The 24,798-nt window shown below is 46.0% G+C and overlaps 1 protein-coding gene across 7 annotated transcripts in view; it reads right to left on the minus strand.

Annotated features, from left to right (window-relative positions):
* FBXO10 (F-box protein 10) overlaps positions 1-24,798 on the minus strand; it is a 77,042-nt gene that overhangs the window by 6,199 nt on the left and 46,045 nt on the right. For 3 of the 7 annotated variants that reach the window (XR_009532762.1, XR_009532763.1, XR_009532764.1), the window contains exons 5-11: positions 24,297-24,433; positions 19,555-19,625; positions 17,757-17,909; positions 16,317-16,586; positions 14,258-14,568; positions 12,945-13,126; positions 10,388-10,768 (exon numbers count right to left, since the gene is read on the minus strand). Coding sequence is in view for 4 of the 7 variants with exons in the window: in XM_060100906.1 (XP_059956889.1) it covers positions 10,597-10,768; positions 12,945-13,126; positions 14,258-14,568; positions 16,317-16,586; positions 17,757-17,909; positions 19,555-19,625; positions 24,297-24,433 (1,296 nt within the window). In the remaining 3 variants the exon portion in view is untranslated. Of the gene's footprint in view, positions 1-8,716; positions 10,769-12,944; positions 13,127-13,510; positions 13,958-14,257; positions 14,569-16,316; positions 16,587-17,756; positions 17,910-19,554; positions 19,626-24,296; positions 24,434-24,798 lie in introns of those variants that run through there. The other 4 variants (XM_060100906.1, XM_060100905.1, XM_060100907.1 and 1 more) reach the window with 3 other exon arrangements.

The raw sequence follows: 24,798 nt of genomic DNA on the forward strand, positions 1-24,798 counted from the left end.
TGAAGGAATTAAGGCTATCGACAAAAATGCAGAGCACTGTAAAAGAACTGGAAACTACACAGAGGAACCAAGAACAATTAGAAAACTCATTTACTGAGACAAAAAACTGAACTAAAGGCAATGAATAGAATAAATAATGCAGAACGAACAAGTAACCCGGAAGACAGAATAATGGAAATCACCCAATCAGGACAGCAGACCAAATGAACAGGAGGCCAAATGAATAAAAATGAAAGCAATATAAGAGACCTATGGGATAATACAAAGCATGCCAATCTAGGCATAATAGGGAATCCAGGAGGGGGAGAAAGAGTAAAGGGGATTGGAAATGTATTTGAAGAAATTATGGCTGAAAACTTCCTAAACCTAAAGAAGGAAACATGTCCAGGTACAGGAAGCACAGAGGGTCCCAAACAAAGTAAACCCAAACAGACCTACACCAAGACATTTTATAATAAAAACGGCAAAAATTAAAGAGGATTCTAAAGGCAGCAGGAGAAAAAGAGTTAATTACAAGGGAAGCCCCATAAGGCTATCAGCTGATTTCTCTACAGAAACGTTTCAGGCCAGAAGGGAGTGGCAAGATATATTCAAAGTCCTGAAAGGGAAAAATCTGCAACCTAGGATACTTTACCCAGCAAGATTATCATTTAGAATAGGAGAGAGAAAGAATTTCTGAGACAAGCAAAAACGAAAAGAATACAGCAATACTAAAACCTAAAGAAAATATTGAAATCTTCTCTAAACAGAAAAGAAGAATATATAGGAAAGAGAAAATCACAATTGGAGAGCAAATCACCTATAAATAAGCCAGTACACAGATTTTTTAAAAATCAAAAAATTTCTGTGAACATGATAACCACAATGAACAGCAAAAGGATGAACATGAAGATGTAAAAGAGGACATCAAAATCATAAAATGTGGTGGAGGAGAGTCAGAAAATGTAGATTTTTTTTTTCATTTCCTAGAATGTGTTTGAGCCTCTACAACTACTAGTCTAAGGCAAGGAGATAGAAGATGGGGTTAACATACTTGAAAAACAGGGTAACCACAAATCAAAAACATATGATAGATTCACAAAAACCAAAAAGAAGAGAACATAAGTATAATACAAAAGATCATCAAACCACAAAAGGAAAAACAAAAAGAAAGGGACAACGAGGAAATATAAAATCAACAGGAAACCAAGGTTAAAATGGCAATAAATACATATCTATCAATAATTATTTATTAGTGGACTAACTACTCCAACCAGAAGACACAGAGTGGCAGACTGGATTAAAAAAACAAGAGCTTATATAATATGCTACCTAGAGGAGACCCACTTTAGGGCAAAGGACACACATAGATTGAAAGTGAGGAGATGGAAAAATATTTCATGCAAATGGAAATGAAAAGAAAGTGGGGGTTGCAATACTCATATCTGACAAAATATACTTTAAAACAGAAGCCGTAAAGAAAGATAAAGAAGGACACTATATAATGATAAAAGGATCAATACAAGAAGAGGATTTTACAGACATCAACATATATGTACCTAATATAGAAGCACCCAAATACATAAAATACTAACAGACATAAAGGCAGAAATTGACAATCATACAATAATAGTAGGAGACTTTAGCACCACACTCACACCAATGGACAGGTTTTCTAGACAGAAAATCAGTAAGGCAACAGAGATCCTAAATGATAGAACAGTTAGACCTAATTGATATTTTCAATACATTACACACACCCCCAAAATAGAATACACATTCTTTTCAAATGCACATGGAACATACTCTAGGATTGACCACATATTAGGGCACAAAACTAGCCTCAACAAATTTAAGAGTATAGAAATTATCTCAAGCATCTTTGTGACCATAAGAGCATGAAACTAGAAATCAACCACAGAAAAAGAAATCAGAAACAATTACATGGAGACTAAACAACATACTACTAAAAAAACCAGTGGGTCAATGATGAAATCCAAGAGGAAATTTAAAAATATCTTGAGAAAAATGACAATGAGAACACAACCGTACAAAATCTGTGGGATGCAGCAAAAGCAGTTCTTAGAGGGAAGTTCATAGCGATACAGGCCTTCCTCAAGAAAAAAACAAGTCTCAAACAACCTAACCTACCACTTAAAAAGAAATTAGAAAAAGAAGAACAAACAAAACAAAGTCAGCAGAAGGAAGGAAATAATAAAGATCACAGAGGAAATAGAGAATCTCAAAAATTATATTAAAAAATCAATAAAGGGCCTCTCTGGTGGCGCAGTGGTTGGGAGTCCGCCTGCCGATGCAGGGGATACGGGTTCGTGCCCCGGTCTGGGAGGATCCCATATGCCGCGGAGCGGCTGGGCCTGCGCGTCTGGAGCCTGTGCTCCGCAATGGGAGAGGCCACAGCAGTGAGAGGCCCGCATACCGCAAAAAGAAAAAAAAAAAAAATCAATAAAGCTAAGAGCTGGTTTTTTGAAAGGGTAAACAAGATTGACAAACTCCCGTCCATCCAGGCTTATCAAGAAGAAAAGAGAGAGCCCAAATAAAAATAAATGAAAAAGGAGAGATAATAACCAATACTGCAGAAATACAGAAAGCCATAAGGGAACAATTATATGCCAACAAATTCTACAACCTAGAAGAAATGGACAAGTTTCTAGAAACATACAGCCCACCAAAAATGAACCAAGAAGAAATAGATAATTTGAACAGACTGATCACTAGAGGTGAAATAGAATGTGTAATTTAAAAACTCCCTACAAACAAAAGTCCAGGACCAGATGGCTTCACAGGTGAATTCTACCAAACATGCAAAGAAGAACTTATACTGATCCTTCTCAAACTCTTCAAAAAAAACTGAAGAGGAAGGAACACTCCTGAAGACATTTTATGAAGCCACCATCAGCCTGATACCAAAACCTGACAAAGACACCACCAAAAAAAGAAAATTACAGGCCAATATCTTTGATGAATATAGACGCAAAAATTCTCAACAAAATACTAGCTAACAGAATCCAACAACACATTTAAAAAGATCATACACCGGGCTTCCCTGGTGGCACAGTGGTTGAGAGTCCGCCTGCCGATGCAGGGGACACGGGTTCGTGCCCCGGTCCGGGAAGATCCCATATGCCGCTCCATCGGCTGGGCCCGTGAGCCATGGCCGCTGAGCCTGCACGTCTGGAGCCTGTGCTCCACAGCGGGAGAGGCCACAACAGTGAGAGGCCCGCGTACTGCCAAAAAAAAAAAAAAAAAAAAAGATCATACACCATAACCACATGGGAGTCATCCCAAGTTCAAACATATGCAAATCAGTCAATGTGATACACCACATAAACAAAAGACAAAACCCCACAATCATCTCAATAGATGCAGAAAAAGCATTTGACAAAATTCAATATCCATTCATGATAAAAACTCTCACCAAAGTGGGTATAGAGGGAACATATCTCAACATAATAAAACCTATTTATGACAGACCCACAGCCAATATAATACTCAACAGTGAAAAGCTGAAAGCCTTCCCACTAAAATCTGGAACAAAACAAGGATGCCTACTCTCACCACTTCTCTTCAACATAGTACTGGAAGTCCTAGCCACAGCAATCAGACAAGAAAAAGAAATAAAAGGTATCCAAACTGGAAGAGAAGAGGTAAAACTATCACTCTTTGCAGATGACACGATACTCTCTCTATACAAAGAACCCTAAAGTCTCCATACACAAACTATTAGAATAAATGAATTCAGCAAGGTAGCAGGATACAAGATTAACGTACAGAAATCAGTTGCATTTCTTTATGCTAACTATGAAATATCAGAAAGGGAATATAAAAAACTATACCTTTCAAAATCTCACCCCCCAAAATAAAATACATAGGAATAAACCTGACTAAGGAGGTGAAAGACTTATATGCTGAGGACTATAAAACAATAAACTGAAGATGATTCAAAGAAATGGAAAGATATCCAATGCTCTTGGAGGAATGAATATTGTTACCCAAAGCAATCTACAGATTTAATGTGATCCCTATCAAATTACCCATGACATTTTTCACAGAACTAGAACAAATAATCCTAAAATTTATATGGAATCATAAAAGACCCAGAATTGCCAAAGCAATCTGTAGGAAAAAGAACAAAGCAGGAGGCATAACCCTCCCAGAGTTCAGACAATACTACAAAGCTACAGTAATCCAAACAGCGTGGTATTGGCACAAAAACAGCCATATGGATCAATGGAACAGAGTAAAGACCCCAGAGGTAAACTCACACCGCTATGGTCAATTAATCTTAGAGAAAAAAGGAAAGAATAGGGCCTCCCTGGTGGCGCAGTGGTTGGGGGTCCGCCTGCCGATGCAGGGGATGCGGGTTCGTGCCCCGGTCTGGGAGGATCCCGTGTGCCGCGGAGCGGCTGGGCCCGTGAGCCGTGGCCGCTGGGCCTGCGCGTCCGGAGCCTGTGCTCCGCGGCGGGAGAGGCCACAGCAGTGAGAGGCCCGCATACCGCAAAAAGAAAAAAAAAAAAAAAAAAAAAAAGGAAAGAATATACAATGGGAAAAAGTCTTCTCAGCAAGTGGTGTTGGGAAAGTTGGACAGCCGCATGTAAATCAGTGAAGTTAGAACCCACTCACCATACACAAAAATAAACTCCAAATGGCTTAAAGACTTAGACATAAGACTTGACACCATAAAATTCCTAGAAAAGAATATAGGCAAAACATTCTCTGACATAAATCGTACCAATGTTTTCTTAGGTCAGTCTCCCAAGGCAACAGAAATAAAAACAAAAATAGACAAATGGGACCTAATCAAACTAACAGGCTTTTACACAGCACAGGAAGCCATAAACAAAATGAAAAGACAACCTACAGAATGGGAGAAAATATTTGCAAATGATGCAACTGGCAAGGGCTTAATTTCCAAAATACAAACAGCTCATACAACTCAACAACAGAAAAACAACCCAATCGAAAAACGTGCAGAAGACCTAGAGAGACATTTCTCCAAAGAAGAAATACAAATGGCCAACAGGCATGTGAAAAGATGCTCAACATTGCTAATTACTAGAGAAATGCAAATCAAAACTGCAGCAAGGTACCACCCACACTGGTCACAATGGCCATGATTAAAAACTCTAGAAACAAATGCTAGAGAGGATGCTGGAGAAAAGGGAACCCTACTACACTACTAGTGGAAATGTAAGTTGGTACAGCCACTATGGAAAACAACAGTATTCCATTCCTCAGAAAACTAAAAATAGAATTACCATATGATCCAACAGTCCCACTCCTGGGCATATATCCAGACAAAACTCTAATCCAAAAAGATACATGCAGTCCTATGTTCATAGCAGCACTATTCACAACAGCCAAGATATAGAAACAATCTAAATGTCCAGTGACAGATGAATGGATAAAGAAGATGCGGTATATATATACAATGGAATACTACTCAGTCATAAAAGAGAATGAAATAATGGCCATTTGCGGCAACGTGGATGGACCTAGAGATTATCATACTAAGCGAAGTCAGAGAAAGACAAATACCATATGATATCACTTATAATGTAGAATCTAAAATATGACAAAATGAACCTATTTACAAAACAGAAACAGACTCACGGACATAGAGAACAGACTTGCGGTTGCCAAGGGGGAGGGGGTTGGGGGAGGGACAGAGCAGGAGGTTGGGGTTAGCAGGTGTAAGCTATTATATGTGGAATGGATAAACAACGTCGTCCTGTACAGCACAGAGAACTATATGCAGTATCCTGTGATAAACCATAATGGAAAAGAATATAAAAAAGAATATATACATATATGTATGTATGTATAACTGAATCACTTTGCTGTACAGCAGAAATACAACACTGTAATTCAACTATACTTCAGTCAAAAAAAGAACTCAGGGCTTCCCTGGTGGCGCAGTGGTTGAGAGTCCGCCTGCCGATGCAGAAGACACGGGTTCGTGCCCCGGTCTGGGAAGATCCCACATGCCGCGGAGAGGCTGGGCCCGTGAGCCATGGCCGCTGAGCCTGCGCGTCCGGAGTCTGTGCTCCGCAACGGGAGAGGCCACAACAGTGAGAGGCCCACGTACCGCAAAAAAAAAAAAAAAAAAAAAAAAAAAGAACTCAATTCCTTCTGTAAAAAAGGGGCAATAGCCTCACCAAGTCAGTGCTTAATATACTATTGATGGGATATAAGATGATTTTAGTGGCATGGGGGTGTATCAGGATATATGAGGTTATGCTGACTTGGCTAAACTGCAGTAAAAAATTTCCCCCAAATGTTTGGTTTCAACAAAGGTTTAGTTGCTTGTGATACTGTGAATATTTTCATTTTAACAGTTTAGTGTGTATTAAAACCACTAGCTTTTCATTTATAGTAGTGAAGTAATATAAACATTTCTTTCTAGTTAAGTTCCTGGATAGGGTCTTGGAATGGAAAAAGGACACTAGGTAATGACTAAGGAAATATGAATAAACTATGGACTTTAGTTAATAATAATGTGTCTACTGGCTCATTAATTTTGACAAATGTACCATACTAATGCAAGGTGTTAATAACAGGGAAGCTCGGCGGTAAGGGTAGTACGGGAACTCTCTACCACCTATCTCCTTACTTTTTCTGTAAATCTAAAACTTCTAGACAGTCTTCAATAAGGGCTGCTGGGAAAACTGGACACCTACATGTAAAAGAATGAAATTAGAACTTTTTTTTTTTTTTTGGCGGTATGCGGGCCTCTCACTTTGTGGCCTCTCCCGTTGCGGAGTACAGGCTCCGGACGCACAGGCTCAGCGGCCATGGCTCACGGGCCCAGCCGCTCCACGGCATGTGGGATCTTCCCGGACCGGGGCACGAACCCGTGTCCCCTGCATCAGCAGGCGAACTCTCAACCACTGCGCCACCAGGGAAGCCCTAGAACATTTTTGTGTGTATAGTTTTAGAAAAACTCTAATGGATTAAAGACCTAAACGTTACAACCTGAAACCATGAAACTCCTAGAAGAAAACACAGGCAGAACACACTTTGACATAAATGGTGCAATATTTTTTGGAGCTGTCTCCTAAGGCAAAGGAAACAAAAACAAAAATAAACAAATGGGACCCAATTAAACTTAAAAGCTTTTGCACAGCAAAGGAAACCATAGACAAAACAAAAAGACAACCTACTGAATGGGAGAAAGTATTTGCAAGTGATATGACCAATAAGGGGTTAATATCCAAAATGTATAAAAAGCTCATACAACTCAACATCAAAAAAAAATAAACCACCTGATTAAAAAATGGTCAGAAAACCTAAATAGACATTTTTCCAAAGAAGATACAGATAGTTAACAGGCACATGAAGAGATGCTCAACATCGCTAGTCATCACAGAAATGCAAATCAAAACCACAATGAAATATCACCTCACACCTGTCAGAATGGCTATCATCACCACAAATACAAATGTTGGTGAGAACATGGAGAAAAGGGAACCCTTGTACACTGTTGGTGGGAATGTATACTGGGGCAGCCACTATGGAAGAAAGTATGGTGTTTACTCAAAAAACTAAGAATAGAACTACCATATGATCCAGCAGTTCTACTCCTGGGTATATGTATCTGAAGAAAATGAAAACGCTAATTTGAAAAGATACATGCACCCCAATGTTCGCAGCAGCATTATTCATAATAGCCAAGATATGGAAACAACCTAAGTATCCATCAACAGATGAATGGATAAAGAAGATGTGGTATATATATATATACACAATGGAATACTACTCTGCCATAAAAGAATGAAATTTTGCCATTTGCAACAAGGATGCACTTAGATGCTGATTCACTTTGTTATAAAGCAGAAACTAACACACCATTGTAAAGCAATTATACTCCGATAGATGTTAAAAAAAAAAAAAGATGCACTTGGAGGGTATCGTGCTTAGTGAAATAAGTCAGAGAAAGGCAAATGCTGTATGATATCACATATGTGGAATCTAAAAAATTAGTGAATATAACAACAACATACTCTCATATGTAGAGAACAAATTAGTGGTTACCAGTGGGAGGGGGAAGGGGGGAGGGGCAAGGCTAGGGTAGAGGATTAAGAGGTATAAACTACTATGTATAAAATAAATAAGCTACAAGGATATATTGTACAGCACAGGGAATATAGCCAATATTTTATAACTGGGAGTATAACCTTTAAAAATTGTGTATCACTGTGTTGTACACCTAAAACACACATTATACGTCAACTATACCTGTTAATAAAAAGACTTAAGAGAAAAAATTCTAAAAAATAAAGTCTTTTTAATTAAAAGAGGATTTAAAGAAAAGTATTAAGTACTAGCTTTCTCCTCAAGTGACATGTGGATATGGCAAACACTGTAAGATGCTAAGTGACTAAAGCTGGTAAAAATGTGGTCGTGGATCTCAGGTCACCCACACCAGGGACCTCACTGTTCTTCTTCACAAAGCCCAAGGGGCAGGCAGGACTGCAACTACAGTCCCTGACTGACACATGAGGACACAGACCTCGGAACTTGGAATCAGGTGGGAACAAGCTGGATGGACAGGATGGCCCTGGTCTCATGTCTCCTTCAGTGGAAGCAGTGGTGCCTTGGGGGGACGGAGTGGTGAGAGGCCTACATCCAGCGCTCAGGAACCCTAGCACATACCCAGACCAAGGAAAGTACCCCGAAAAGTGCCTCCTTTAAAATAGAGAACTTTATTTTGGTTGCTGAGATTTTCATAAGCACTTGGTTCACAGAAAAGTCATTCGTTACAAAATAATAAAAGGCAGCATTTTGTACAGCAACTCACATTGGGGCCATAGGTAAGTGCAAAGGACAGCGCTGGGGATGGGAGGGGCCCATGCTCTTGTGCCCCAAGTCCTCAGAGGGTAGCCAGTGCTCCTGGCTCCCTCTAGCCCAACCTACTCCACCCGGGAGAGCAGCACCGGGGGCCTGGCAGAACCAGCCTGGGAAGCCATCTGTGAGGTGCACGACAGTGACCCTACCAGGCTGGTGAGGCCCCACATGAAGGGCCGGGTGGGCGGGGGACTGTTGAGGCTGAACCAGGCCTGCATCGGGCCCCCTTCCAGAGCAGTGGGTCTGAGCCTGCCTGGCTCTGGAACCTTAACACATTCACAGTTGGGTTCAGCACAGCCCTCTGGGAGCCAGCCTTCCTCTCCTTACTCAGGCTGCTAACCCTACCCCCTGGGCTGGGGACTGGGGACACAGGTGGTGACTCTAATGGAGCTAGCTTACAGGCAGGTCAGTGGGACAGGGATGGGCCTGGGTAACTCCTAAGCAAGGCAGAGTATACCCTGTGGGGGCAGAGGAAGGGCAGAGGAGGCCCAGAGAGGGGAGAGCACTGCCATCCGGGTGGCAGCGTCGAGCCTGGAAGAGTGGGTGGGACCTAGGCGTGTAGCTGGCGAGGCGGGTGCACCCAGAAGAGGGGAGAGCATGAGCCAAGGCACAGAGTGGGGAACCTTGGTAGGGTCAGTAAAGGCAGGTGGTCATCCACGAGAATGTGGACACAGACGAGGGCCCTAGGCACCTCGGTCTCCGCCAGTCTTGCGCCCAGGAGGGGCGGCTGGTTTGGTGTGCTTGTGGGATTTGAATCCTCCCTGTGCAGCAAGCGCTGAGCCAATGTCCTCCTGAATCTGGGAGCAACTTGAAGGTACAGCAGTCAGGTGTATCCCTGCACCACCCAGCCCAGCACGCGCCCGCACACCTAAGCCACTTCAAGGAAAGCCTTCTCCACACGCCCCTTCCTGTTTTCAGCATGTCCCTGTCATCCCTGGGGCAGCCTTTCAAGAGGGGCTCCTTATCCCAAGCCCCTTCCTCCCTCACAGGTCCATGTCCAAGAGAACTGTGTCCTTAAGGAAACCAAACCCAACTCCTCCAGCCTCCCCAGGCAGGAGGGTGGGTGTGGCAGTGTCCCCGGAGGGTCAAAAGTGAGGTCTAGGAAAGGGGAAAATCTGGGGCTCTTTCCATCTCACTAGAATCACTTCTCTCCCTTAGAAGTAAATCCGTTCTTCCCTGAGAAGATTCTGGGTTTGGTGTATATAAAACGCAGTTCCCTGTAACTCAAACAGAAAACCCTGACCAAGGTTTTCATTATCGATTTCCCCAACTTTTCATAATCTCTGTAAGACCTCGAGGGACTAGAAACCCACCAACTTCGGTTCCCCTTTTCTCCTTGAAAAATAATCCCAGGGAATTCCCTGGCGGTCCAGGGGTTAGGACACCGCACTTTCACTGCTGAGGGCCTGGGTTCAATCCCTGGTCGGGGAACTAAGATCCCATAAGCCACATGGCGCGGCCAAAAACACCAACCAATCAACAAACAAAAAAATCCAAGTTCTTTCCTGCTAAGGGTTGTGGAGCCAAAGGGTTTTGAAGGTACCTTGTTCTTAGTCCCCAGAAGACTTGGGAGCTTGTTTTTCGGGGCGGTGATAAGGAAGCCAGGAGTCTTCACAAGCACTAATTCTTCCATCCCCAAGGCCACAACCTCTCAGCTTGGCTGGGCAGGGCCCAAGCCTGAGAGCAGGTATGTGCTTCCTTCTCGGAGTCTGAGGGCAGCCCCCGGCCGCCCCACTCCGTGGCTCTCCATTCTCACAGGACGGTGCAGAAGATGCTGCGTTTGCTGTGGTAACCACCTTCCACGTGGGCTGTGATCCTGGTTGCCATGGCTGTCACCTGCCCACTGTGGGCAGCAGAGGGGCCTCGGAGAGAGTTTTCAAGGTGAGGCCGTGCCGGTGGGTTCGCCAGGCGCCACGTATCAGACCTGGAGGTGCAAAATGAGAGTGAACCCTTTGGGAGTCTAGAGCGTTTGCTGAATGCCCTGCACAAACTTACCTTTGGCTTTGTTTAAATCTGGGTATAGGTTGCATCTCCCTGGTTAAGTGATAGCAAAAGGAGGTGGAACATGTGCACAACTAATTCTAGTTCTAGCTCTACCTTCAGATCTACATGTAACCTTGGAGAGGTTCCCTCTTGTCCTCTATTTCCCCATCTTTAAACAAGGATCCAGATAAGACCAGTGGCTTGCTTCCCGCAGCCCCATTTTTTTCCCCACCTGTATGACTGTAAATGTCATGCAAGCTTTATTCACAGTCACCAAAAAATTAGAAACCACCTAAATATGCTTCAGCTGATGAACAGATAAACCGTGTGGTACGTCCATACAACAGAACACCACTCAGTGACAAAAATGAATGAATGACAGATGCCACAGATGAATCTGGAATACACTGGGCTAAGTGTTAAGAAGCCAGACTCAAAAGACTGCACACTGTGTTATTTCTTTTATATGACATTCTGGAAAGTGCACATGTATAGGGGACAGAAGTTGGTGGATTTCCAGTCCCTCGAGCTCTTGTGGAGATTACGAAGGGTTGGGGAAAATCAAATGGTAGTGATGTTTTGATTAGGGCTTTCTGTCCTAAGTTACAAGGAACCTGTCCTGAATTACAAGGGATCACCTCTTACACATATCAAGTCCTAAATTGCTTAAGCCAGCAACATTGGCTTTTACGTATTTTTATGGTAGTAATATTACGAGTGGGACTGTAAAGGTATGGGTAGAGTCAGAGGCCGGCTACTGTGGGGTGAGTAAAAGCCTGGGACTACGTTCAAAGATCTGCAAGCATTTGCGTTTGGCAGCAGAGTGAGCTCCTGAGAAGAAGTGATGAAAAGAGAGGAAATTAGGAGCGGACAGTGCACAGGGGACAATGCCAGGCCAACAGGTCTGGGCTGTACCCTGTACCCTGCGGTCTCCAAAGCTGGAGGAGGAAGTGGACCCAAGGGAGTCTACAATATGATCTGCTGGGATTTGGGAAGATAATATTAGAATTTCTACTTATATCATACTTTATAAGTTATGACTATATAAATATACATACTGAGGGGGTTTCCTCAAAAAATATTTGTTACTGAGAAAGTGTGTAATAAAAAGACAGAGTAGAGATCATTACTATAGAAAAAGAGGCTCCATCCAGGGTTTCTGACCATGCATGTGACGTGGCCAGAGCTGATTTAGAAAGATTACTCTGGCAGGATGCAGAGGGCAGCCTGCAGGTTGGGGGTAGCCCAAGCGCAGGGGGACCAGGCAGAAAGCTGCTGCAACAGGACAGAAGGATTAACAGTGCAGGAGTGATACCAACAACAATGGTATCAATAATAATTACTAATTATTATTATTTTTGCAACCAGTATGGCAAAGTATCAACCAACTGGAACGGAGTCCATCCATGAACAACTGAAACAGCGGTAATGGGAACAGGGGTCCATGGGTCAGGGTGAGGGGTGCTGACCCGAATAAGGGTGGCAGCAGTTGGGAAGAGGAGGTGCCAGGTACAAGAACATTTTAGAAGCAGAATCAAGAGAACCTGGTAGCTGACTGAACTACAGTGTCAGGGAGGAGGAGAGGCAGAGGTTTTGCTGCTGGAACAGAATGGATGGTGATGTCATCAAAATGAGGAACAGGGAAGGACAAGGGTTTGGGGAAGGTGAGTGTGAAGCAACTATACACTGAGGCAGAAATACCAGAAACAAGGGGCAACAGCGACCACAGCAATGAACACTTGTGTGATACCTCAGATATGCTGCTAGGTCACATGATCTTATTTAAACTGGTGCTACAAAGCAGACATTATTCACTGGATTTTACTAAGGCTCAGAGATGTTGAGTAACTTGCCCAAGGTCACACAGCCAGTAACTGGCAGAGGTGAGATTTGAAACCACATACCCCTGACTATTTTAAAGCTTATTCCCTCCTAGGGAGTCAGGCTCAGGTCCTCAGCCCAGGCCTGACACAAAACCCAAGCACAGGCCTTTACCTGACCAGAGCTGAAAGCTAGCAGGACTAGGGAGCAAGGGTAGCTGCAGTCTCTGAGCCTGGCTTCCCCAGTGACCTCACTGTGGTTCTAGAAGATTGGTTTAGGCAACCCCATGCACTTACTTTTTCTTGAAGACCAAGAACTTGTTGTTCTGCATGATGCATTCTTGGTTGTTTGAGATCTGCTGAAAGATGGTCTTGTTGGTCTTGCCCTGGAAGACGGTGTTCTCCTGCAGCAGAGCCTTGGCATGGCCCTGCACGGCAATGCCGTAGGCCCGGAATGAATGGATCCGGTTCTTTATTACCTGGGAGAGGCAGCCAGAGCTTGTCACACCTCAGGGACTCCTAGACTGGTAGGGGAGCCAGGTAAGTGAAACACCAGCTATAAAACTGAGGGGTAAGAGCATGCTAGGTAGGTCAGCATTGAGCCATGCGAGCTCAGGCAAAGGCTATCGAGACCAGCCCAGAGAGAACCAGGAAAGGCTTTCTGGAGGAGGTGATGGGTAAGCGGTAGGAGTTTATCAGGTACAGAGCAGAGGAGAGTTGTTCCAGGAAGAAGGAACAATGTGCAAAGACCCAGCAGATGGGGTGTGCGCCACTGGCGACCCAACTGAGGCAACAGCGAGCCCTCCTCCCCTCCTCTGCTCGCACAGTGCTCGGATGCAAAGCCAAGGGACTCCTTACTCCTTGCTGAAGTCACTGACTCATGAAGTCACAAAGCCGAAAAGAGGCTTTACGACTGTAACTTCACAAGGGCAGGGAATGGGTTTGTCTGGCTCAACACTGAAACCCTAGCACCCAGCTCAGTGCTTTGTGTAAAAACGGAGCTCGGGGCTCAAGGTCCTGTGGGGAAGAAAAACAGGCGAAGGAACAGACGCAGAGCACCGTGGGAAGTGCCCTGTGAAGGGTGGGCGTAAGCACCTTAGAAGTACAAAAAACAGGGCACCTCAAACAGCCTGGGGGGGTCAGGAAGGGCTTCCAGAAGAAAGGGAGAGCCAAGCTGTAGGACTTGGTAGGTAGGAAAAGGGGAGAGAAGGCTACTCCGGGTATACAGGGAACAGTGGGTGCCAAGGCCCCGAGGCAAGACTCCTCTCCATTAAGCACCTACTGCATACCGGGTCCTGTGTGAGATTATTCTGTTAGGAGAAGAGAGCTAAAACAGCCCTGATCTTGAACTGAAGACCACGAAGATACCTCGGGTGGCACCCCTGCCCCGGCTTCCTGCCAGTACCCCCTGTTCATCCTTCAGGGCCCAGTTCCCGCGTCCCCTCTTGCGTGAAGTCCCCCTGCATCTCCCAGGCTGGGTTTTGGCAGCACCCTTGCAGAGTGCTGAGGGTTTAAGGTTCTGCTTCTCAGCAGAGAGGGCACGAGGGCTCTCCTAGGGCCATGCCCTGCATAGACGCACACATCACACACACACACACACACACACACACCTTCGTGTCGGACGTGGGCAGCAGCTGCAGCCCGCTACCCCGGTTGCCAATGATGTCGTTTTCAATGACAGTGCCGTCACCCTTGGTGATGATGCCATGGCCTCTGTTGTCGTAGATACCATTGCCTCGGAACTCCACTTTGCACTGGGCCTTGACCTTGACCCCACTCTGGTGATTGCAGGAGATGCTGTTGTTGGCCACACGGGTGAGCTGGCTGCTCTGGGCCACAGTGATGCCTCTGTCCCCGTTAGCATGGATCACGTTGGTGATGACATGCAGCACCTCACTACTCTGGACATAGAGTCCTGAAGCTGTGGGTAGAGGGGTTGGGAGCAGAGAAAGCACAGGGTGGTCCCAGGGTCACTGCTGACAATACCACTAGGAAAAGCCTTCCCAGAACTGTGCACCCAGGAGAGGGGGAGGGGGAGGAGAAGTAGCAACATGCAGAACCAGCCCTTGGGGGCTGCATCTTCCAAGCTGGATGACAGAGCAGGAGGAAACCCAGGACCAGCAAGGAAACTCTGTTCCTTCTGCATCAAGTCCTCATTGAAGTGGCCAGGGAAACATGATGTGACGAGATCCCTTAGGCTCAGCTGGTCATCTGGCCCAGGCTCTCATCCTGTGCTGGCGTGCCTCCTACAGCAGCCTCATCCTACCCCCATCTGCACCACCTGTGACAGGAGGCTCACTACCTGCTCAAGGCTGCCCATTCCACCTCTAGACAGACAGATCCACCTGCTAGAAAGTTGTTTGTTTTGCTTCCCATTCTGAGCTAGAATCTGCCTCCCTACTATTCTGGGAAATTTTCTTATTTCTTAAGAAATAAGAAATTTCTTAGCGACACTATGTGTTTGTAGAAAAAAGCACAAAATCAGCAGGCTTAGAGCCGCGTGGGGAGAGGCAGCATGGCAGGTGGACCCAGGGTGAGCAGGAGTTCTCCCCCGTGGTAAGAGGCATGGGCAGCACCGGGAGGAGGCCGTGGGAGGATGCCGACTGCGGGGTCACAGGGGAGCAGTCTGTGCTGTGAGCTTGCAAGCCCGAACCTTTTGGTGCCAACTGCCTGTTGCTTCTCCTGGCTTGGTTGAGAACAGCAAAAATAAATCAAGTATTTGTGGATTTATGTGGCTTTGCTTGTCCTACTGGACAGCATGGCCATGTAGAGGAGACCCTGAATTGGGAGGGGACAGAACTCATTTTCCAGGTAAGTGGGCCGGGGCCACTGGCTACCCATCTCCCTGCCTCTGCCACTGCCAGGGGGATGAACTCACTAGGGCCCAGGGACCTCTTTTTAACAAGCCTTCCTCCATCAGCCCCCCAGAGTAATTCTGATAATCAGCCAGGTTTGGGAGCTGTGGAGTTGGATGAACTTCACAATAATTTTTTTTTCCAATTCAATAAACATCAAACACCTACTATCATTTTTTTAATCAAGTTTAAGATAACATGGATTTTAAATACTCTTATTTTCTGTGTTCTCTAAGAAAGAAAAACCACTGCCAATTAAACCACGATATGCCATCAACTGTAAGGTGCATCTCATCAGAGATGTAAAAATGTGTCTCAGAATTGATTGGAAACGTGTCTGCCAGGTGTGGGACTGGTACTGAGGGGAGGGGGCACCAACGGGAGTGGGATTCAGTTCCTTGCCTCAAGTTCACAGCCTGTCAGAGTAGATGAAACAGCCACAGAAACAAATACAATCCCAGGCCCCCTAACAAGTGCCACTGGGGAGAGCACAGGTCAAAGGAGAGAAGGACAGAGGGTGAGGGCGAATTTGCAGTGGGCTCTGAGGTCCGAGTTATTTGGGACGTGTGGATGGGAGAAAGGGAATTTCAGGCAAGAGAAACAGCAAGAGAAAGGCAGGGTGGGGTGGGTGGCAACAGAAAAGAATGGATTCAAGTCAAGGGCACGTGAAGTCCAGGGGGCTGGGGTACGGAAGTCCAGGGGGCTGGGGTACCGGCTAAGTGGTTGAAGTAAGTGGCTGATGAGGCTAGAAGGGCCTTAGGGCAGGCAGAGCACGGGAGGCGCTGGAGCAGGGGCTGTGGGGAGGGGCACTCACCTCCGTTGTGATTAACATTGTTAGACTCTACCAGAGCTGCAGTGATGGGCCGGCGCAGCAGGTCGTCATCCTTCTCCAGCTCCGTCTCCCAGAGGGTGGCGTCCCAGTCCTCGCCGAAGTTCTCCTGGGCCACGTGGCCTCCAGGGGACTCCTCAGAGCCATCCTTCTGGCTGAACACTGCCACTCCATACAGGCCATTGTAGCTGATGTGGTTGCTGGTGACGTGGGGTAGGCTGGACGACATCATCCACACACCACAGCCCTTATTAGCTGGGACAGTGAAAGGAGCTGGTCACTGAGGCCGAGTGACAGGCGAGGCAGAACCCAGTGCCTCCCCGAGAGGGGAAGCAGGAAAGGTGCTGGCCTGGAGACAGAGTCCCTGATTTGCAAATGGCCTCGGACAAGTCACTTTAGGGCCTGGCTGCAGGCTTCTCCTTCATACAAGAGGGGCAATAACAGGTCAGTCTCACAACTGCAATCATTCCATGGGGTGTAAAAGTGCTCTGGGAACTGTCAAGGCCCCACTTCCAGATGAGAAGCACACAAGCCCACGGTGACAGTGCCAAAGGGGCCCTCAGAGCTCATCCAGCCCAACTCCTCCCTGCACAGAGATGGAGGTGGCCTCAGTCTGAGTTCCAGCCCTACCACTTCCTAGCTGTGTGACACTGAGCAGGTTATTGAACCTCTCTGTGCTTCAGCTTCCTCACCTTTAAAATGGGGTTACAGGAATCCCCTGGAGGTCCAGTGGTTAGGACTCCACACTTCCACTGCAGGGGGGCATGGGTTCAATCCCTGGTTGGGGAACTAAGATCCCGTAAGCCACGCAGTGTGGCCAAAAAATTAATTAAAAAATAAAATAAAATAAAATGGGTTTAATAACTGTACCTACCTCAGAAGGTAGTCATGAGGATTAGATGTGCTAATGCATATAAAGGGCTTAGCAAGAGTCCAGAGCCTGAATGTAGGTTAGTATAATTATTATTATTACTAGAGATGCAGTCCAGAAAGATGGAAGCTTTGCCCAAAATCACAGAATGAGTGAGAACACTTTTCCTTCTACGATTACCCTATTTCTCCCATTATATTTTTAGTTCTCTGGATCAAAAGAAAGGATAAGAGAAGTTAGATGTCCATGTGATGTCCATGTGTGAGAAATTAAATGGCCCTGGCCTTATGCAAGATCCACTACTGCCTTTTGCTGTTTTAAGTGGGGGATAAAGCTCTCTGCTTTGCTGACCCCATGGGGTCAATCTGGATTAGAAGGTGATTTATGAGAGCCTCGTGCCTTCTGTGAGGGTCTATGTGGCTGTGACCTGAGATGGATGCTGTTCTTTAAGATGAGATCTCTGAGGCCCAGGGAAAGGCGGCAACTTTCTAAGGACCCACAGGCTGGAGATGGAACCTGGGCTGCCTGCCCCTCCCCCAGGAATGCGCCCTCACCGTAGATGGTGTTTCCTTCTATCAGGCCTTTGCCTTCACCCCCGACAACAACACCATCAGAATAGCCAAAGCAGATGAGGTTGCTCCTGAGGATGGGGACCCCTCCTCGGCGGATGTCCACACCTCCCCACTGATTCTCTCGGATGACATTTTCTATGGGAAGAGGCAGAAAAGAGGGTCAAGAGTCACCTACAGTGCTGGCAACGAGGACTTGGACAGCTGATAGAAAGGCAAGTCTGGACAAGGACGCCTAGGCCTTCCCGTCAGCAGTCAGCACCCCGAATCTTGTCTGGTGACTTTCTAGGGACTTGTCTACTGTCTGCTTTCCTCAAGGGCAACGTTCGTGTCTGTCTTGTGGTCTCCTGTATCACCAGCATCCACTGTACCCAGCGGCCTGGACGATTGATGACTAAGAACAGACTGGCTTTAGAGCCCCTGGACCAAGGCCAGGCAGGACTGTCTGTCCTGGGGGGCTGTCCTTGGGAGGGCTGAAGCAGAACCCAGCCATTCCCCCACACGCCTGGGAAGGCACTAGCCTGTCCTTCTCAGCCTCAGCTCTGGACTGACCACAGCCTTCCTCTCCTCTCCCCTCCACCATGTCTCTGGGAGTGAGTGGGCTGAAGAGCCACAAGTTAGAAGGGGTGTCCTGGGACACTGCTGCCCCAGCATGGTGGCAGGGCAGACTCTCAGCCTCCTGCGACAGGACTGCAATGGCTCATGAGACCTTGTGTGGCTGGCCCCTCCCTGCCTGCCTCTGGGACCCCATCTCATACTCCTTGCCCCTTGCTCACCACACTGCAGTCAAATGAGCAACCTCTGTGCTCCTCAGGCATGCAAAGTCTGTTCCCACAGGTAGCCCCGTGTGGAATCCTCGTTCTTTTCCTGGGCTCCTTCCCATCATCCAGCTTCTGGCTTACATGTCACCTTCTCAGAAAGGCCTGCCCTGACCGTACAATACTAAATACCCACACAGTTCCTCTATCACCTTAATTATCTGTAAAGCACTTATCACCCTCAGATATGACTTTCCTTGGGGAAAAAAATGTTTTTCCCCCTCTTAAAATGTCAGTTCTTGACAGCAGAAATCATCTGTTTTGTTCACTGCTGTATCCCCAGCTCCCGCATACAGCGTGTGCTCAAAAGACATCCGATAAATGAAGGAAGGCTGGATCCAGTCAGGGGGATTCACTGGCCCAATATTTACTGAGTCTCCTTAACGTCCTAGGCATGGCTATGCTCTGTGCTGAGGCTACACTGACGTACCAGACAGACTTGATCCTTGCCTTGTAGGATACAGCAAAGGAGACGGACATTAAACAGATCACAAGAAATTAAGTAAAGTGTCCTGCAGAGCAGGCCTACTGGGTAGAGTGAGTGTAGATGTATATGGGAGGTCAGGGCAGACTTCCCCCAGGAAGTGACACTTAGGCTGAGACTCAAAGAATGAGCAGGAGTTGGCCAGGCAGAGGGGAAATAGGGATGGACCGCCAGAGCAGGCACAAGCCCGTAAAAGCCAAGAGGAGGGATTCAGACCGTTTGTGTGGCATGAATGTTTCTGACAGTGTTATGTCAGAAGCAGCCATCCATTCAGATCCTGTAAGCACCAGGCCTGGCAAAGAGCAGACGCTCTCTCCCTGCCTGATAAGCGTGGCCAGTGCATGGAGCCGGCATCCTCAAGTGCTAGCCACTATCAAGGAGGCCAGTCTGTCGAGGTGAAGGACTGGGTGGGTGGGAAGCCTGGGACGTTGGCTTGGCTGTGGTCACTGGGGGCTGCGGATCCAGGCAGTCCCACCCCTACCTGTGATGAGGCCTCTGCCATTCTCATTCACAGCTATGCCAGCTGCACTGCCCTTGAAAATGTGGTTCCGGCTAGAATGGAAGAAGACAAAAGATGAGACCAGACCAATGTCATGTATCAAAGACAAAGCCCATCCAAGGTGCCTGCCTTCTTTTGTGGGCTTCCCAGATGCTCAGGTCCACAGGGGCATGAAGCACCTCCTCAGGCCCCAGAAGCCAGGCAGTTAGCAATCTTCAGTTACCACTGACCCCAAACGACCTACAACTATGCCACAGAAGCACATATCATTATATCCATGTCTCTGCAGCCTCTCTGGACTGTTATCCACATATAAACACCATTTTATTATTTTATTTTATTTTTTATTGATGTACAGTTGCTGTACCATATTATCTAAGTTGCAGGTGTACAATATAGTGATTCATGATTTTTAAAGGTTAGACTCCATTTATAGATATTATAAAATATTGGCTATATTCCCTGTGTTACACAATATACCCTTGTAGCTTATTTTATACCTAATAGTTTGTACCCCTTACTCCCCCACATCTATACTGCCCCTCTCCCCACCCAACACTGGTAACCAGTAGCTTGTTCTCTACATCTGTGAGTCTGCCTCTTTTCTGATATATTCACTAGTTTGTTGCATTTTTTTAGATTCCACATATAAGTGATATCATACAGTATTTGTCTTTCTCTATTTCACTTAGCATAATGCCCTCCAAGTCCATCCATGTTGCTGCAAATGCAAAATTTCTTTCTTTTTTATGGCTGAGTAGTACTCCATTGTGTTTATATACCACATCTTCTTTATCCACTCCTCTGCTGATGGACACTTAGGCTGCTTCCGTATCTTGACTACCGTGAATGATACTACTATGAACACTGGAGTGCATGTATCTTTTTGAATTAGTGTTTTTGTTTTCGGATATATACCTAGGAATGGAATTGCTGGGTCATATGGTAGTTCTATTTTTAGTTTTTGGAGAAACCTCCGTACTGTTTTCCACAGTGGCTGCCCCAATTTACATTCCACCAACAGTGTACAAGTGTTCCCTTTTTTCCACATTCTTGCCAATACTTGTTATTCATATAAATACCATTTTAAACAAATGTCATCATGGTGCATGATGACAGGTAAAGTCTCGGTAGTGTCAAGAATTCCTAGGAGGCTGTGTTAAGCTTGTCTGGGAGTGATTTATGTCCCTGAATCAGATTCTGCCTGTAACAAGCCTACCGTCTTCTGTTTGTATCCAGCAGCTACTCTTTAGCTTATTTTCTGTTAACTCAGTCGCCTATCCACTGAATGAAAACATAAAATAATGACATGCCTTATAAGAAGAAAACCAGATTTTAAAAAGAGGGTTTTAAGAACATCAGACAACACATATGTGAAACCCCATGGGCTGGGCTACACACAGCCCTACTACCATGGCAAGGCCTCGTGAATGTGTTCCTTAGAACCAGACACCTGAGCATGTTAAAGGACATGCATTTCTCTCCGGTCTCTCTACCTTGGTTTCTTGCCTGGAAATACAGAGCCAGTCACACCCACACCCTAGCAGAACTGGGTTATTCCTGGAGCATACACATTTGCTGTTTGTTACTTTTACTACCAGGAATGCTGTGTCCTCCTTCCCTACTGGAGGGGCACCGGCCCCCTCTCTTAGGAGGTGCCCTCCTACTTCCTACCATGCATGCAGCAGCAGGATTTAGATCCAAATATTCACCTGGCTCTTCAGAGCCTAACACAGGGCCTGGCTCCTCACAGAACCCGTGATTAGCAGTTGGCTGATAAGTCTTCCCATCTCCTACGGCAGGGTCCAAATGGTTTACTTCCTTCGGGGGAAGTCAAATACCAACTGCATCTACATTATGTGTTTGGAGTAGAACAAGGTTAAAAACATCCTTATGTTTTTATTCAGACAGATCTGAAGTATCTGCTTTGATGTGATTACAATTTAATCAGCTGATGGTTACTCTGGGCTTCTAGAATTCAGGGTCAGATGTAGTCCCTGGGCCTCATCCATATTTCTGAGAGCTGTGCCATAGCAGCAAATGCATGAGTGGTATACTTTTAATACAAATCTCACTTACCTTCAGAAAGGATCCATGGCCACTTGGAGAAACATGTATGTGTGTGTACATAGGGTGGGCAGAACAAAGATAAAAGAGGTATCAGAAAACAGTAGGAAGAGGGAACAGATCATTGTTCCAAGAACCAAGGATGGGATATTAACGACAGATGAGCCAGTCTGAGTCCTGTGCTTCCTTGCAGCCAAGGCAAAAAAAGAGAAACACCACAGGTTATATAACTCACCGGCAAAAAAATATGCTGTGGTTTGCCTTATCTAGGCCACTTCAGGGATCTCGAAATTCATTCTGTACCCTCCCACAGATCCCTATCCGCCATCACAAAGAAACATACAGGAAAAAAGCACAACCTATTCTCTCAAAGCAACTGTTTTAAAAACCCAAGACACTGATCTGGTTGTAATATTCCTTGCTCAAAACACTTCAACAGTTCACCAGCACCCGCCAGTTCTGGGTGTATGGCTGATGTAACAAATTACCACAAACTGAGTGGCTTAGAACAACACAAATTCATTATCTTTCAGTTTAGGAGGCCAGAAGTCCAAAATGGATCTGATGGGGCTAAATCAAGGTGCCAGAAGACCTGTATTCCTTCTGGAGGCTCTAGGGAAGAATCCATTTATTGTCTTTTCCAGCTTCTAGAGGCTGCCCATCTTTCCTGGCCTGTGGCCTCATCACTCTGACCTCTGCTTCTGTTGATACATTTCCTTCTCTCTGACTCTGACTCTCCTGCTTCCCTCTTCTAAGGACCCTTGAGATGACACTGGGCCTACCTGCATAACCCAGGATACTCTCCCCATCTCAACGTACTTAGTCACATCTGCAAAGTCCCTTCTGCCTTGTAAGACAGCATATGCACAGGTTCCAAGCATTAGGAAATGGATACATCTGGAGGGTCATTATTCTACCCACCACACTTGGTATTTGAGGTCCTCCGTGCTCCAGCATCAACCCCACTTTGCAGGCTGATCATCTACTCAACCCCCCCGGGCATCACATGCCCAGACATACCACCACATTTTTTACACCATTTTCCCCGGACATATCCCAAATTTCACTGCCCCAGGCCCAGAATGCCTTTTCTATGGCCATAAAATCCACCTCATCCTTCAAGCACAACTCAAATGTCAGCGCCCCATGTGCCCTGCCCTGACTTGCTCAGCTGAAATTGTGGCTGGGCTCCTTCTGCACCTGCATGAAGACCTATAAAGCATATGCTTTGGTGAGTCTTCCCTCATGGCTCCTGTCTCCAGAATTAGACTGCATGCTCCACGGAGCAGAGACTATTTGTACACAGTTTTTATACTGCTGTCCCTTTGCATGGAATAAACCCTCAAATGTGTGTTAAATGAATGACATGCATACATGCAAACCCATACTCTTAAGGCAATAATGCAAAAGATGGAAAAAGAGCTCTGTGATCACTAATTGTTTTTAGTAAGCTGCCTATAACAGTGAAAAAATAGAGGCCTAGCAGTAATAGGTCCCGCAAGCCATGCAGCAGCAGCGTGGCCAAAAAAAAAAAAAAAAATCCAGAGGAACAGTAATAGGACTGGTTCAAAAATGAGGGAATATCAAAACAATGGAACAGTTCTGAAACTGTCCAAAGTGATAAATACAAAGGTGCTGCAACAGCATGGAAAAGTACACATGGAATAATGCAGGGAAAAACTCAGAATACATTTGCTAAACATTAATGCCAGTGATTTCTGTAAACTGCAGACATAACTGTGTGGGTCTTCTACTCAAAACCTTAACGTTCAAGCTGCAGTGACCAAAGGATCCATGATTATCAGGGACAGTCCCAATTTAAGATGTTTTATACTAATGTCACAACTTGTGTCAGACTTCTTCTCAAGCGCCAGTGGGCCGTGTGCTACCCCTGAATCTGCTGCGCTCTGCTGCTCTACTCAAGCTGCTTCCTTTACTAGGAATGTCCACTCCCCATCTCCATGAGAGTCCAAGCTCTACCTGTATTTCAAAGTCTAACTCCAATGCCACTTCCCAAATGAGGCCTTCCACAGCCCCCTAGTCAGAATGATTCACCCTCTCTTGGTACCACTTTGATAGTATTTATCACAGTCTGCGCCATATGATCGATGGGAAGGCAAATCCACGGCCCCTCCCACCTACAGCTTACACCACTGACTGATCACGGCATGCTTTCATGCTGAGGTCAGATGTAGCCTCCAGATCTTAATACAGCATCCCAGGTAGCCACAATCAACTGACCAGAGTTGTCAGGTGAGTTGAAATCTCTGTCATTCCTATCTTAGCATTATTTCTGAGCACACATGTCCTCCAGACTAAAGTAAGCTCCTAGGGAGCGGAGTCTGCCCTTGTTTACCTTTGTTATCATTATTAGAAGTGCTCAGTAATGTTTGCTGAATAGAATGGCCCCACCTAGTTAACTGGAAGGAAACACAGACACAAAAGCACAGAACACAGATGCAATACCACAAAAGGTTGTGTGACTGAGGTGGGATTAAGGGTGAAGTCTGTCTCTTCCCTGCTTGCATCTGTACAGTTGTTTTCATAAACAAAAATGGTTTCAAATGAAGCAAAGACAGAGAGTAGGGAAACACAGAGATCAGAGAGGAAAGAGGGACCATGGGTGAGCAGGATGGTCTGGGTACAGTGGCACATACCTCACGACTGGATTTCCATGGTACAGGATGTAAATGCCAGCCTCCTTGTTTGAAAAGATTTGATTATTCCGGATGATGCCTTTCCCACTGCCAAGGACAACAATGCCAGAGCGAAGGCCGTGGTGGATCTGGTTACACTGCAAGTGAACATGAGACACCACAGAAGGCAGCTCAGACACACCACTGAGAAGCAGAGTGCTCACTGCTGCCCCACAGCAGGGCAGGATGAACCAGCAGAGAAAACTACGCTGCTGGAAGATCCCTAGCACAAAACAAAGTGAATGGGCTTCCCTGGTGGCGCGGTGGTGAAGAATCTACCTGCCAATGCAGGGGACATGGGTTCGAGCCCTGGTCAGGGAATATCCCACATGCCGCGGAGCAACTAAGCCCATGCACCACAGCTACTGAGCCTGTGCTCTAGAGCCCATGAGCCACAACTACTGAAGCCTGTGCACCCAGAGCCTGTGCTCCACAAGAGAGGCCACCACAGTGAGAAGCCTGC

Source organism: Mesoplodon densirostris, chromosome 6 (assembly GCF_025265405.1).
Source record: "Mesoplodon densirostris isolate mMesDen1 chromosome 6, mMesDen1 primary haplotype, whole genome shotgun sequence".
Classification (NCBI taxonomy): domain Eukaryota; kingdom Metazoa; phylum Chordata; class Mammalia; order Artiodactyla; family Ziphiidae; genus Mesoplodon; species Mesoplodon densirostris.